This window comes from Poromitra crassiceps (assembly GCF_964638095.1).
Source record: "Poromitra crassiceps genome assembly, chromosome: 25".
Classification (NCBI taxonomy): Eukaryota; Metazoa; Chordata; class Actinopteri; order Beryciformes; family Melamphaidae; genus Poromitra; species Poromitra crassiceps.
In genome coordinates this window covers 15,096,311-15,111,216 of record NC_139649.1, presented here as the reverse complement: position 1 = coordinate 15,111,216, position 14,906 = coordinate 15,096,311, and the positions used below count along the sequence as shown (strand labels likewise).

Below are 14,906 nucleotides of genomic sequence, written 5' to 3'. Positions count from 1 at the left end.
CTCCCTCTTTTGTTGTGGCCTACGAGCCGGTCATAACAGGGGCGTTAAGGGTTTTGAAGTTCGATGGGTTAATATGACCCGCTGGAATGAGTCTGGAAGTATACTTCCGGGTTCGTCGGGAAAAGTGAATGAGGTTTTGGGATTTCACTTAAATGCATCAAATAAGGTCTGTGGATAACAAAAGTTTATGGGAACTTGGAATTTGGGTTCAGCATGATAATCTTCACAAACGTGAATATCACTGTCCCATATATTGCGTATCAATATTGCCAAAAACATGTTCCGTTTGTGCTTTGTTTTAGTTTGCTTTCTCAGAGCAATCTAGAGAGTGGCGTCAGCGGAGGACCAAAATGCGTGACTCATTAGCCAATGAACAGCCAGGAAGGGCTCTCGCACTACTTTTGAATGCTAAAATAAAGCTGATAATGTACAATTTGAAACAAAACAAAAAAACTTTCAAAGTACAACACAAACTGTCCATTTTGCTGCAACTCGACAGTGCTGCTTAATCCAGAACCTTACTTCCTGGAACTCTTGAGAGTAAAAAACGGGTCCATTGGAGTGAATGGCGACTCTTCTATATCTATGGCTCTGGTCTTTCTCATGTGAAATGAAAATGTACGTACTGTATGTTACATGTATTTTTGCATTTATCTCCATCTTCACTTCCTTAATATTCTAATTCTACCATCTCCATGATCATCTTTGATATAATATGTAAGCTATCTAACCTACATAGCCTACTATTACAATGATGTAATTATCCTGTGTAGTTATACTTCTATTTGCCACCATATTGTTTGTTCCTCCTTGTGTAGTTTTCGTTATGCAAATTATTACCTGTGTCTTTTGAAATGTGTTGTATATTTGCACAAACAGCGAAGCGTTAATTACTACCAAGTGTGTTTGCCTATGAAATAAACCATTTCATTTTCATTTTCATTTGTGGTCATATTTGCACTTCACGTGCAGATGTTTAGCGAGCTTGAAGAAGGCGCAAGCCGAAACATCAGTGTTCGATAATTAGAGATGATGCATTGGAGCGAGTGTGCACGACTTTCCTCTTTTTATTTTCATTAGGCTCCATCTTTAAAACCTTTACTGCGAGACGGCTATAAAGACACTATGAGCCAGACTGCTGCATCAGTTTGACTTTAGCTGAGAGACAGATATATATATATATATATATATATATATATATATATATATATATATATATATATATATATATATATATATACAGTATATATATATATATATATATATACAGTATATATATATATATAACGTGCTTGACTTTTAAATTGATAGGTTTGTTAGATTAGAATGTAATCCATGAACCATTTTATATTTAAAGCATAACATATTTTCGTTAACTATGCAAAAAAAAAAAAAAAAAAAATTATTTTTATTTTCCTGAAAACTTTTTGCGGACCCCCTGGCAAAGTGCCACGGACCCCTGGGGGTCCCCGGACCCCCATTTGAGAACCACTGAAGTAGAGCACAGTGAAGGCCTTGGGTGATTCATTCTGCCTGGGCCATCTGACTCAGTATTACTGTATTGAATCCTTTTGTTCAGGCAGAACACTGAAGGATGTGGTGGTAATTAAGTCAACTTCAGTAATTGGTATCAGTCTCAAGATTCCGTGAATATGAGATCTCTCACGTCTGCTCCGTGTATATTCAATACTAACGACACACTATGCTAATGAAATCCAAACAATTCAAGTGCAGGGAGACGGAGAGGGACAACTGACAACTAATTATACATTTGGGACCCGGGGGTGAGATTTCAATTGGATTTTTTAGTCACACTTACCCAGTCGCTAAGAAACTTTGACAAGACAGAGAGAAGCAAAGGAAAAAAGAGGAAGATAGAGGAGATGCGGTAATGATAAAATGATGCAAATGCTACACAAGAAAGAAAGAAAGAAAGAAAGAAAGAAAGAAGGAAAGAAACCTGTATTCAACTAGAAGCAATAAGAGTGCAAAATAATCCAAATGTGAGACTTTGGCTTTGACTTTGGCACTATCATCTGTTGATGTTCACAAAATGTATAATCAAAACACCTCTATGACCTTGGTGTTCTAATAATTTATCACAATGACGATTGACCATAATATCTTGGCAGGTCCTATGACCAGAGATGGGAAGTAACAAAGTACAAATACTTCGTTACTGTACTTGAGTAGGATTTTCAGGTATCTGTACTTTACTGAGTATTTATTTTTCTGACATTTTAATTTACTCCCTACAATTTAACACAAATATCTGTACTTTCTACTCCTTACATTTTCAAAACAGGCTAGTTACATTAGTTTTAATGCATGACAGACAAATATGATGTAACGTTGTTTGTTTGTTTGTCTCTCTTGTCTGGCGCTCCCCCCAGCGTTTATGCGTTAGGTCTTATGTGCACCTTTTTAGTGGAAAAACCATATCACACAAATTATCATTCAAAGTCTAGTTTTTATACATCTTGGAGGGGATCTTTTAAGTGTAATAGTCTTTGAATTATATTAATATGATGTGAGTTTCTATTAGCTTTGCACAGAAACCGCCAGTAGAAATACTTTTTACTTTGATACTTTTGAGTACATTTCAGAGTCTGTACTTTTTTTTACTCTTACTTGAGTCAACAAGTTGAATCAGTACTTCCTTTACCAGTCTTATTTTACACATGTAACTGTACTTCTATTCAAGTAAAGAATCTGTGTACTTTTCTCATCTCTGTTTATCGATAATGTGGAAGATTAGTTCAAATCGAAAGAGTAGAAAGTACAGATATTTGTGTTAAATTGTAGGGAGTAAAAGTAAAAAGCTGTCAGAAAAATAAATACTCAGTAAAGTACAGATACCTGGAAATCTTACTCAAGTACAGTAACAAAGTATTTGTACTTACTTCCCATATCTGCCCAGACAGAAGATGGCGGTTGCAGCGGCAATGCAGTTTGTTGACAGCTGATGTTAGTTTACGTATCGTTTTGGACTGTTTATCCTTTTTGTTTTTGTCCCATGTTCATGGGACACTCTCTGAACCTGCGGAGGATCTGCTAGAACCTTCAGGCATCCAACCGACAGTGCTGTTGGAGTGCCGGGATGCTCCTGGAGCTACACGAGCTAACAGGTGAGCGGCTAGTTCAACGCACGACGACCTTACCTGCTATTCATTGTTCTTTTCTCATGTTACGGGTACTGGTGCAGTTAAATACCCCTAGACACGAGTTTGTTATGAAGGTTGATGGAGCCAGTGAATCACTGGACCGTAACAATTGTAACGTTAAGAGAAAGACGTGGCCTACCTCCTGACCCACATCCATGGCACACAGCTTGGCTGACTGGGCCTTGGCGTCCACCATCACATTGAACATGGTGCAGATGGACTGCGGCACGCGGAAGTCTGTAGCCCGACTGCTCTTCTGAAGCTTGGCCTCGAAAGCTGCCCGCGTCCTTCAGAGAAGAACAAGACAAGACAGGAGAGGAACGTAGGTCTGGGAAAGTCTAAAGTCAAGTGTCGTCAAGTGTACCTCTGTATTATACAGTACATTATCTATAGTTTTTCTTTCTTTATGTTCCATCAAGTCGCTTGCGACTGCTTGCAACCCTTGGTGACTCTATAGATTTCCGTCCTCCAACTCTCTCCTGTGTAAGATGTATATATATATATATATATTAGGGGTGGGGGGAAAAATCGATTCACCTAAGTATCGCGATTTTTAATGTCACGATATTTTGGATCGATCTTTTATTCCAGAATCGATAATCGCAAAAAAAAAAAAAAAAAAAAAAAAAAAAAAAAAAATTTGGGTGCTTGCAGTCAGGCCACTCACTGAACAGCAGGCCAGGCGCCGCCTACTGGTTTACTAGTGGTTTTATTACTTTATTAGTTAGTCTGAAGTAATAATTACACTTCAGGGTTAAAGTGGGTGCATCTCATTGTAAAATTGGACTTCAAACGGCCCAAATCTGGCTTCAAACGGCCAAAATTGGGCTTCAAACGGCCCAAATTTCACGCGCGTCGGCCCATATCGGCCTGGCCTGCTTGGTATCTAATGCCGGCCTGAATTATGATCCCAGTCCGCCCCTGTTTTTAACTATATCGCCCAGCCCTACTCATGATATATAATATACAGTCTCTAGTGTATGATTCAACTTTTCCCATGTTCTAATCTAGTGTAAAAAAGCAAACAAACTGAAAAAAGAAAAGAAAAAAATAAACAAAAATCGCAATAAATCGTAATATCGAATCGCAATAATCGTAGAATCGCAATACTTAAGAATCGCAATATAAATCGAATCGGCACCCAAGAATCGTGATAGTATCGAATCCGGAGATAAGTGAATCGCCACAGCCCTAATATATATATATATATATATATATATATATATATATATATATATATATATATATATATATATATATATATATAGTATATAGTGTCTTACCGTTTTACACAGGATTCAATCATATCACTGGACATCAGCTTGAGTCGGCTCTCCAGATGTTTGCCGAACTCCTCCTCTGGCCAGTGGAGATCTCTGATGAAGGTCTGCAGAGCATCCAACTTCCAGAAGAGATCTTCTGACGTCCCTGAGCCGTTACTGGAGGGGCCAAAGGTCATAGGTCAGAGTTCAGCATTCAAAGACAAGAGCTCTATAGGAAGACACTGGGGTTAGAAAGGCATACCAAGGAAAACAGGCTAAGAGGAGGTCTCAGGATTGAATCTTATAGGGTTTACGGTCATTATCTTTCTTACCATTTTCATGAAAGACAAAGTAGTTTCTAACTGAGGTGCGCTGATTAAATTTGAAATGTCATCCATTTTGGAATTTCATCAAGGACTTTGGTTGGACTTCATGGTTATTTTGGGAGAGTGAGAGAGTTCATGCACGCTCCAGCTGGATCGTTTAAAGAATATTCTTTTTGAGAGATTGTCCTGTTGATGAGAACATAAACACCAAAACCAGTCATGTGTGCCTGGTAGATTGTTGGCTCCAGAATGGTACAGTACGATCAGACTTGAGCATAATGTTGAGTTGTAGTAGGCACCATGCACCGTAGCATACAGTGTACATGATGCATGAGTCATGACTGGTACAGGACTGCATTGGGTCAGAAAAAATAAGATAATATCCTTACATAAAACTAACAGATACAAGAAAAAGACCTAAAAAATGCATCTTTTTGTTACATTGTATACATTTGAGTCCAGTTAGGTTTACTTTCACACTGCAATTAAGTGAGCGGCCCAAAGGACTTTACATGAAATACCTGCGTGGACTGTGTCTCCCTACACTTGACACTGATTGGTTTGTAGATCGTGTGTGTGTGTGTGTGTGTGTGTGTGTGTGTGTGTGTGTCTGACGTCGGCTTGTTGTGAATGTGATTTTTTTATGGAAAGTCCGGACCAAACGAGGTAGGTGAGAAAGCGCCCTTGAATTAGATTATTGGTGTGAAGAGGAAAACAGGGTTAAAGTTGGGGTAAAGTGGAGCGCTGCTGGGACTGGGATTACTTCTACTGTAATCCCAATTCCAGGCACAGCCATAGTCCAAGGAACATCCAGACACAAGGGATCCTCCTCACCCATCTGGACCCCCAAGCAGAGAGAGACCGAGGCCTGACTGCCCCTCCACAGAGGGGTGGCTGGAGGGAGGGCAATGGTAAAGGTAGATATGGAAAGACACAAGTTCATGACAAATCATATAAACTTGCTTTGTGGCAAATCAGCATAATCTGTTAAAAAATGACTTTGATTCTTCTTCTTTTTTTGGGGGGGGAGGGTTGCTGTTTGATTTGCTTTGCATTTTCAAGTCATTTGTTGCATCTTTCCGCTCTGTAGCACAAATCCATGCGGTGGGAGGGAAAATGGAGCTCATAGAGAGAGAAAGTCCCGCCCCTTTCCGGGCCAGCGTCTGAAAAAATATGAATAGTGGTGAATGGCGAGAGGTAATCATCTCTTTTTTATGCCGTTTGAATTGTGCCACGAGGTACACATGTGAGGTCTCCAGACCATAGTTCAAGCAGAAGGCCACTCGCGCGTAATCCGATCTCAACGTGGTCAAAAATCCTAGTATGACGTCTGCTATGACGTCAAACATGACGTCAGTTAATCCTCATATATATAGCAAGGGTTCTACGTCACCTCTCTCTCTCTGGCCGATCATAGCAGCAGCAGCCCACGGCAGTCCATCTCCCTTGAAGCCGGCCTCCGAAGCGTTGTTTTGCGGCTGTTTTGCACCACATCTGCAGACCGAATCAGCACCCACTCCTGGCATGTCGGATCCCGAGCCAGAGCAGTCCTGGACAGTGACGACAGCTTAAACAACGATACCCCGTTCCGGATCAGCCACGGAGCGTATTTGCCCTCCGAGACGCCTGACGACACCGGCGAAGCGGCCGTGCCACAGGCCGCCAACGTAGCCACAATGAGAAGGCACGGGCCGCGCCACAGCTCAGCAGCCGTTCCTGTCCCGGGTGTTCAGGCGTCCAGCCCCAGGCTTCTCCTCCAAGCAGGCATCACAGGCCGTTCCATTCCACGTCGCTGTGGTCAGTTGCACGGCAGGCGCAGACCCCTCTGCTATCACCGGGCAGTTAAGTCTTTACTTTAACCGTAAATAAACGGGAGGTTGCGTGAGTAAAAGACGTCACGTCGCTGCCTGATGACGGTGACGTTATCACCGCACATTGCATACTTCACCATGGAGCATGTCCGAGCATCAGTTAGAATCAGGTTAGAATGAGTGTTTACTGTATAACTTCCAGACCGAAGTCAGACGGCCCAGGGAATGCTAACGCCTTTTTCCGTGTCAAGCTACCCAGTCTTAATACACCACTTCCTGTTCTTAACAAATTTCAAAGTAAAATGCCCTGGCGTTTCTTTTAACTGTGGGAATTAGGAAACAGTGAGACAGTAGACGAAGGTTGGTCGAGGTAGTTTACTTCTATCCATATAAATGTTTACATTCACCGCGGTTAGCAACCAGCAATAACAGACCTAACCCGTAACCGGAAGTACGGTAACCTTAACCCCCCGCTCTTAAAGGCACAAGTCTCCTTTGGCGAATGTCTCTCCTAGTGTCTCGATGTGGGTCACCACATAACCATAAATAATACCAAAGCTAAAATAATTAATACAGTGTCACGCTAGTCATGTAACAAGAGGCTGCGAATCCCACTGTTATCAACCAATCAATCAATCAATCAATCAATCAAACAAACCTTTATCGGCAGACGCTTGGTCCATAGATGACACATACACAATTCCAAAAAAAAAAAAAAAAAAAAAAAAAAAAGCACATAAGGGCACAATAAAAGAACAAAGTACATTATAAAAGAGAGTCATACCAGAATTTCCACATATGTGACTGGTATCTCACAGTGCTTAGCCCAAGGTCAGTGAGCAACTTAATAATAACATTCTGAGACACGTTCAATCTACAGATGAACCTGTACCTCAGATCTCTCAGGAGCGCCTGGAAAATGGCCACCCTCGCCTTACAGAACAGGTCGCTAGCACTGCTCCACCTGGGTTTAACGTTAGCCCAGTGAGTGCGCGAGCCAGGCTGCCCGGTCTATCGCCTGGTATATCGTTACTAAGAGAGGAGCTTGTGAAGAACGAACATCCCCACAGTCAAAGCATTTCCCCCAGATATGCATATAAAAACGTTTGTTGCTTTAATAGCCTACAAAAATAAAACGTCCGTTCGTACGTGATGCTAATCCGCTAGCGATGAGCTAACGGTGCGCGTGTACTACTAGGCCTCATCCCATGAGCCACCCCGACCTCCAGGCCTGCACTACCCAGGCTAAGAGCCCATCTCCCGGCCCCACACACCCAGCAGAGCCACCCGACCTCCAGGCAGCATTACATAACAATGAAGCCGCGTGTCTTGTCTATCACGATAGATCTATAATGTGAAGAGCCTGTCCAGCCAATGACGGCTTGAGACTGGCTGCCACAGCTGCCAATCACCCATTTTTATCCCTTTTTATACGTCAAATAACTACTTAAAAAACAAACTGATCAGAAAAATGACCACCTGCACAGGCATTAGCATGATAATGACTATCTAAAAATGATACAAACCACCTTTAAAAAAAAAAAAAAAAAAAAAAAAAAAATCATCCGATGTATACTGTGATTATTTCGGTTTTGATTTTCCCATCCACTAACATGAGGAGGCGGGCCTCGTGACCCAATACTGGATTCAACCGACAGAGCGGCGATCTAACATGCAGCGGCTTCACTGAACCAGTGTGATGCCCAGTCCATCTTATGATGGGTCCATGGTTGCAACTAGCAGTCTATGGTGCACTTGCAAGGCGGTGAAACCACTGTTTTTCTTTACTTGTTTATTAACCAGGTCTTTATATCCCATGCATTAAGCGTTACATTTCAGCTCTATAGGGTTGCCGCCAGAATGAACCGTTTGCCCCATGGATCTTTCGGTCTGTCCAGAGTGCCCGAGATGCTATGGCACTTCAGCATCAGTGCGTCTCCAGGCCGGGTCCCGTCAATCACCGTGAATCTGCCCAGACTTCCCCATGGGGGGAAAAGATGGTCGCCATCTGAGGACATCATCACCGGCCGGCACCGTATCTTTTCATTCAAATAGCTAGCTACTAATAATGCTTGCATTCCCATGAATTATTGGCTCGTAATTCTGAAATAATTGTCCCTGAAAGGGCTGAGAGCGCTGAAGCTATTATCATAAGAATCTTGCATCGGGTGAATTCTGTCTGCCTCTCCAGCTAGCGATCCTGTCCACGTGTCATATCGTTTATTTTCAGCTCATCAATCTCATCACGTGATGACTGCTGACCCATACAGCATTGCAGCTAAGCCCAAAATCAGGGGAAAGACCGCTCAGGCCCCAGACCGGCCCCCGGCTCCCCTGTTCCTCATTGCACCTCGTCACCACATGACAAGATCCTGGTTCGTCCTGCACCTCGAGCGGACGCTCCAGAAGTGCAACCTCCCGACAAAGAACTTCTCCAGCCACTCCTTCAGGATCGGAGCGGCCACCTCAGCCGCCGTGCAAGGAGCGTCCTCCGCCTCCCTCCAGCAAACGGGCCGCCGGTCTTCATCAGCATTCTCCAGCTACATCCGCCCGGAGCGGGTGGCCATACCGGCGGCCCAAAGGACCCTCCTCCCTTCATCGGCAAGCATGGCAACGAACAGTGTCCCGGACGTCCGTGCCAAATAATGTCTCGTTGGTGGTGGCTCCCCGAAAAGCAGGGTGCCCAGCAAGGCGCAGTAAATCTCACGGTTATTTTTGGGGGGGGTAACCCCCTCCTCTGTCCCGGCCTGGCACGAGGCCGCGTCCGTCCGTCGCGTCTCTCTCTCCCCCCGGGGAGAGGCTGCGTGGCGGCGGGCGCGCGTTGAACACCTCTGACTCTGGGTGGCCGATCCGACCGGACGCTGCGGTCCCTCCCGGGGCACTCGTCCCCGTGGCCTGTCCCGACGTCTCCTGGAGTGGGAGCGGCGGGCTTGACACGGGGCGCCTCGGGCAGGGGGCTGTCTGGTAACCGGACGCCATCCGACCTCGGAACCTGAAAATTAGTGCGGCACGGGGAGCGCTCCACTCCTCGTGTCGTGCGCCTCCGGGTGCCCGTTACTCGCTCTCCCCTTCCGGGGGAGGCGGGGGGCTTAATGCGCTTCCTCCCCGCTCCGTCGCACGAGTGCGGCTTGCGGGTGGAGTCGCCCGGGGGTCCCGTCGTCCTACGTCAACCCCGAGAGAGAGCCAGAGAAAGTCAGGGTCAGTCAGAAGGCCAAGTCAGGGGGCCAAGAAGGCCAAGTTAAAATGGTGAGGCGCCAAGGCGGCCAAGTAGGCCAAGCTGGGAAGCGCCAAGTCAGGTAAGGCGCCATGGCGGCCAGGAAGGCCAAGCCGGGAAGCGCCTTAAGTCAGGTAAGGCGCCATGGCGGCCAGGAAGGCCAAGCCGGGAAGCGCCTTAAGTCAGGTAAGGCGCCATGGCGGCCAGGAAGGCCAAGCCGGGAAGCGCCTTAAGTCAGGTAAGCCCGACCGAGTTGGGAGCGCCAGCCGCAAATAGCTGTAAGTCGCTAAAAAGGTCGAAGGCCGGAAAAGTACAATCGCGAGGCGCCAAGGCGGCCAGGTAGGCCAAGCTGGGAAGCGCTATCGCGAGGTGCCCGACCGAGTTGGGAGCGCTAGCCGCAAATAGCTGTAAGTCGCTAAAAAGGTCGAAGGCCGGAAAAGTACAATTTTTGGGGGGGATAGAGAAAGAGAGAGCCGGAGAAAGTCAGGGTAGTTGCGCCAAGGCAGCCAAGTAGGCCAAGCCGGGAAGCGCCAAGCTAAACAGAAAGAGAGAGCCGGAGAAAGTCAGGGTAGTCGCGCCAAGGCAGCCAAGTAGGCCAAGCCGGGAAGCGCCAAGCTAAACATCAATGTACCAAGATCGAAGGCCCGACCGAGTTGGGAGCGCCAGCCGCAAATAACGTAAGTCGCTAAAAAAGGTCGAAGGCCGGAAAAGTACAATCGCGAAGCGCCAAGGCGGCCAGGTAGGCCAAGCTGGGAAGCACTATCGCGAGGTGCCCGACCGAGTTAGGAGCGCCAGCCGCAAATAGCCGTAAGTCGCAAAAAAGGTCGAAGGCAGGATAAGCACATACCAAGTAAACATTAACGTATCAAGATCGAAGGCCCGACCGAGTTGGGAGCGCCAGCCGCAAATAGCTGTAAGTCGCTAAAAGGTCGAAGGCCAGAAAAGTACAATCAACTACTGGCGCCTGCAGATCTCAATTAACTTCCGGTAATCAGATCTTCCTTTTGGGGGATCTCCTAGCCCATGCAGGCGCCCTCCTCTGCCTCAAGAGCAGCGCCACCGGCCAATGGAGTCAAGCGCCAAAGCATTTGCCATGCATGCCGATTGCTAAATAAAGTTTGTCTAATCCTACCAACTGGCCTCTCCTGATTGAAGTGAGGTCTCCAGACCATAGTTCAAGCAGAAGGCCACTCGCGCGTAATCCGATCTCAACGTGGTCAAAAATCCTAGTATGACGTCTGCTATGACGTCAAACATGACGTCAGTTAATCCTCATATATATAGCAAGGGTTCTACGTCACCTCTCTCTCTCTGGCCGATCATAGCAGCAGCAGCCCACGGCAGTCCATCTCCCTTGAAGCCGGCCTCCGAAGCGTTGTTTTGCCCCACCCACCTCCCCAGTCCACCACCAACGAGTCTTGACTCCCGATCCCCCACGGGGGGGGGATCTCCTAGCCCATGCAGGCGCCCTCCTCTGCCTCAAGAGCAGCGCCACCGGCCAATGGAGTCAAGCGCCCCATGCAGGCGCCCTCCTCTGCCTCAAGAGCAGCGCCACCGGCCAATGGAGTCAAGCGCCAAAGCATTTGCCATGCATGCCGATTGCTAAATAAAGTTTGTCTAATCCTACCAACTGGCCTCTCCTGATTGAAATGATGTTTGTCAATGTAAAATATCACTTTGCAAGTCAAGAAAGTGTCAGTTTGTGGTCAAACTGTTAAACTATAAGTTGTAAATCAGAAAGACGACACACAACCAGTCGCATAAGTGACGTCTCTCCCGCCCGGCCATGTTGGGTGTTGGTGCGAGACGAGAGATGTAGGTGATCGAGCGGTTTCACACCAAACTAAACGTTAGGTTTCAGTTTGACCACAAACTGCATCTTTCTTGACATGCAAAGTTCCTCTTTTAAATTGAGGAATCACGTGGACTTCGTGCCACAATTCAAACAGGATTAAAAAAAAATTAGTCTCTCGCCGTTCACCACCATTCATATTTTTTCCGATGCTGGTGCATGTGCTGAAGCAGGAAGTAGGCGGTGACTTTGGCTCTCTATTGCCAAAGTCAATAAACAAAATAAACAAAACGCTGCCTACTTTATCCACTGGCCCCATGCTGCGACTTTGGCATGAACATGGCTTTGAAATGGTGCAAAGGCCTGGCAACAGACTGTCAGTTCTCCAACATGAATTTGAGATGTTGTGCCTTGAGCGTTACCACCTGATCTTGGGCCACATTGCAAATGAAACAAGTCTACCATGTCTGTTGGCATCTTTCCTTGGAAGGGAAGTGAATTAATTACAAAGTAGAACGTGACAGTGGAAGTGCAGCTCTCATGTTTTTAATATGAAACACTTTTGACTATGAAAAAGTCCCAGGCGAGCCAATAGGAATGCATGACTTGTGACGAGCCAATAGGAATGCATGACTTGTGGCGAGCCAATAGGAATGCATGACTTGTGGCGACAGGCTGACACGCTGCAGCACGCAGCATGCATGCTGGGTAGGAAGGGCTTTTGACACCTTGATGCCTGTTGTTGTTGCTGCAGGTGATGTTTCACTTAGCTTACTGGCGTGCATACTGCACGGTGTGTGCTGAGCTGTGCACAGACTCTGTTCAATTACCACACCTAAACATACAGTAGCTTCATGGCATTACCTTGGTGCACTCTCACAACACCTGTACACATACATATTAATATATATAATATATATATCTGTCTGTCTGTCTGTAAACCCTTGTATATGTTCCTTGTAACAGGGCGCTCTGAAAATGAGAGCTTGCTCTCAAGAACCTTCCCTGTATAAATAAAGGCAAAATAAAAAATATAAAAAATATATATGTACGTGTATATATATACGTGTACTGTATATATATACGTGTATGTATATATATATATATATATATATATATATATATACAGTATGTACAGTATATATACGGTATATATATATATATATATATATATATATATATATACAGTACATATTATATACATATTCGAATAAGCATGGTCAAAAGTGATTTAAGAGAATTTGAATTCCTTCTGACAGCCTTTACTGCACTATAGATAGAATAGAATAGAATTCTTTATTTGGCCAAGGTAGGTTTTCACATACAAGGAAATTGCCTTGGTGTGCTAGGCCTACTCAAAGAAAGTATTACCGGAGCTGCCAAAAGGCATATGTATATGTATTTACCATCCCCCATATACTCTAATGTATTTACCATCCCCCATATACTCTAATGTTGATTATTAGATGCCATGTTCATGCCAAGGACATGTGTGCATGTCTCAGGCGCTACCATCCAAATACACACTCTGAGTCAGAAACAGCTGCCATCCAGCTGGGTGGAGAGAAGCTGGGCATTTGTGGGAGGTTAACACTTGATGCTGTGACATTTGGTACTTTGGGCATTTGGAGGTTGACACTGGGCAGAGAACTTGTTCTACTCCTGTGGAGAAGAAGCATAGAAAGCAGAAGAAAGAGATGCTGTGTCACGCGGGTTAAAGCAGTAAGCTGTGGCCTCCAGGGAACAAATCAAGTTGAAAGCATAAAAGAGGAAGTATTAACAACGCTGATATAAAGTCAGAACAATTGTGAAAACAACCAATCTAGTGGATTTTGGCAATGGCACAAAAGTGTTCTTTTTTTCAGATTCCCCCCCCCATTTTCTCATGTCATGTAAAACAAGGCTATGGAGATAGGTGATGATAGGTGATGCGTCCTTACTTGACAGGCTCCCAGGATTCCCTTTCAAAGCCCCTGTGGATAGACTGTGCGATGGACGACTCCATCAGGTCCACGTAGCGCACCACCAGGGGGGCGTAGAGGTCCTGCAGGTGTTTGTGGAACTTCCCATTGCACAGGTTATCTGGAAGAGCAAATGCAAGACTTCACCACATCAGTGATTCCCAAACTGTACAGGTAGGGACTACAGGGGGAGGGACTACAGGGGGTACTTTTTGTGTCTAAGTGACTCTTCGGACAATAATTTCTGAATTAGCGATCTCGCTCAATAATAGACCAAATTCAGAAATTGCTGTTCAGATTAGTCACTTAGACGCAAAACGTTTGGAAGATAGGGTTGAAAAATACAGAAATTCTCCATTTAATGGAAGCTAATAAATGACAAAAGCAATAACAATGATTAACACATGCACGCACACACACGCACACGCACGCACGCACGCACACACACGCACGCACGCACACACACGCACACACACGCACACGCACACACACAAATCCAGCTGATTTGGTAGGTGCAGCAGCTCATGCTAAAGGGTGATAATGACTGGTGTCAGGGAAGCGAGACAGGCTTTTCATTAGCGGGTACGACACAGCGACACAGCATTTCTCCAGCTTTCTGACAAAAGGTTGTTTATCTCGGGGTGTTTCTAAATAGGAGCCGTCACACACATCTCCTCCAGTCTCTGCCGGCTCCCAACTGGTAAAAAGGCAACACTGACAAAGACCACAGGAGACAAAATGGAGGCCAGTGTGCGCTAATGTGATGCCTCACGGCTCCACGTCCTGTCTGCTTTTCTTCTCCCTCTCTCGCTTTGTTTTTCTCTCCCCCTCTGAGCAACTATCTGTTTGGGTGCGTGTGTGTGTGTGTGTGTGTGCCTGTGTGTGTGTGCCTGTGTGTGTGCCTGTGTGTGTGTGTGTGTGTGTGTGTGTGTGTGTGTGTGTGTGTGTGTGCCTGTGTGTGTGTGTGTGTGTGTGTGTGTGTGTGTGTGTGTGTGTGTGTGCCTGTGTGTGTGTGTGTGTGTGTGTGTGTGTGTGTGTGTGTGTGTGTGTGAGCGTGTTGGCATGGGAGTCAAGGTCGATAATGCACAGTAGGTGCGATGTTTGTTGTCTTCCCTGATTACCACTCTGCCCATTAGCCACTTGAGCGGCTGCTGTCCACTTGGATGTGTGTGTCCAGGAGTGTGTGTTCTCAGGGTTTGTTGGATGTGTGTGTCCAGGAGTGTGTGTTCGCAGGGCTTGTCGTCGTCGCGTCCCAGCCGCCACTGCTTTGGACCTCATTAACTCCTCGAATGGCGTCCGACTTTGGCGCCTGTCTGGTGCTAAAGGCTATTTGCTGCTACATAAGTGCAGCGCTGTGGGGCAACAGTGCAGATGAC

At 45.7% G+C, this 14,906-nt stretch overlaps 1 protein-coding gene across 10 annotated transcripts in view; it reads right to left on the bottom strand.

The window, feature by feature from the left end:
- Positions 1 to 14,906, bottom strand: part of LOC310798074 (calcium-dependent secretion activator 1) — a gene marked incomplete at both ends in the record, with an annotated part of 159,682 nt that overhangs the window by 37,984 nt on the left and 106,792 nt on the right. For 6 of the 10 annotated variants that reach the window (XM_083660564.1, XM_083660565.1, XM_083660566.1 and 3 more), the window contains 3 exons: positions 3,304 to 3,451; positions 4,448 to 4,603; positions 13,510 to 13,651. In XM_083660564.1, the coding sequence (XP_083516690.1) occupies positions 3,304 to 3,451; positions 4,448 to 4,603; positions 13,510 to 13,651 (446 nt within the window). Of the gene's footprint in view, positions 1 to 1,819; positions 1,835 to 3,303; positions 3,452 to 4,447; positions 4,604 to 13,096; positions 13,232 to 13,509; positions 13,652 to 14,906 lie in introns of all 10 variants that reach the window. The other 4 variants (XM_083660561.1, XM_083660562.1, XM_083660563.1 and 1 more) reach the window with 2 other exon arrangements.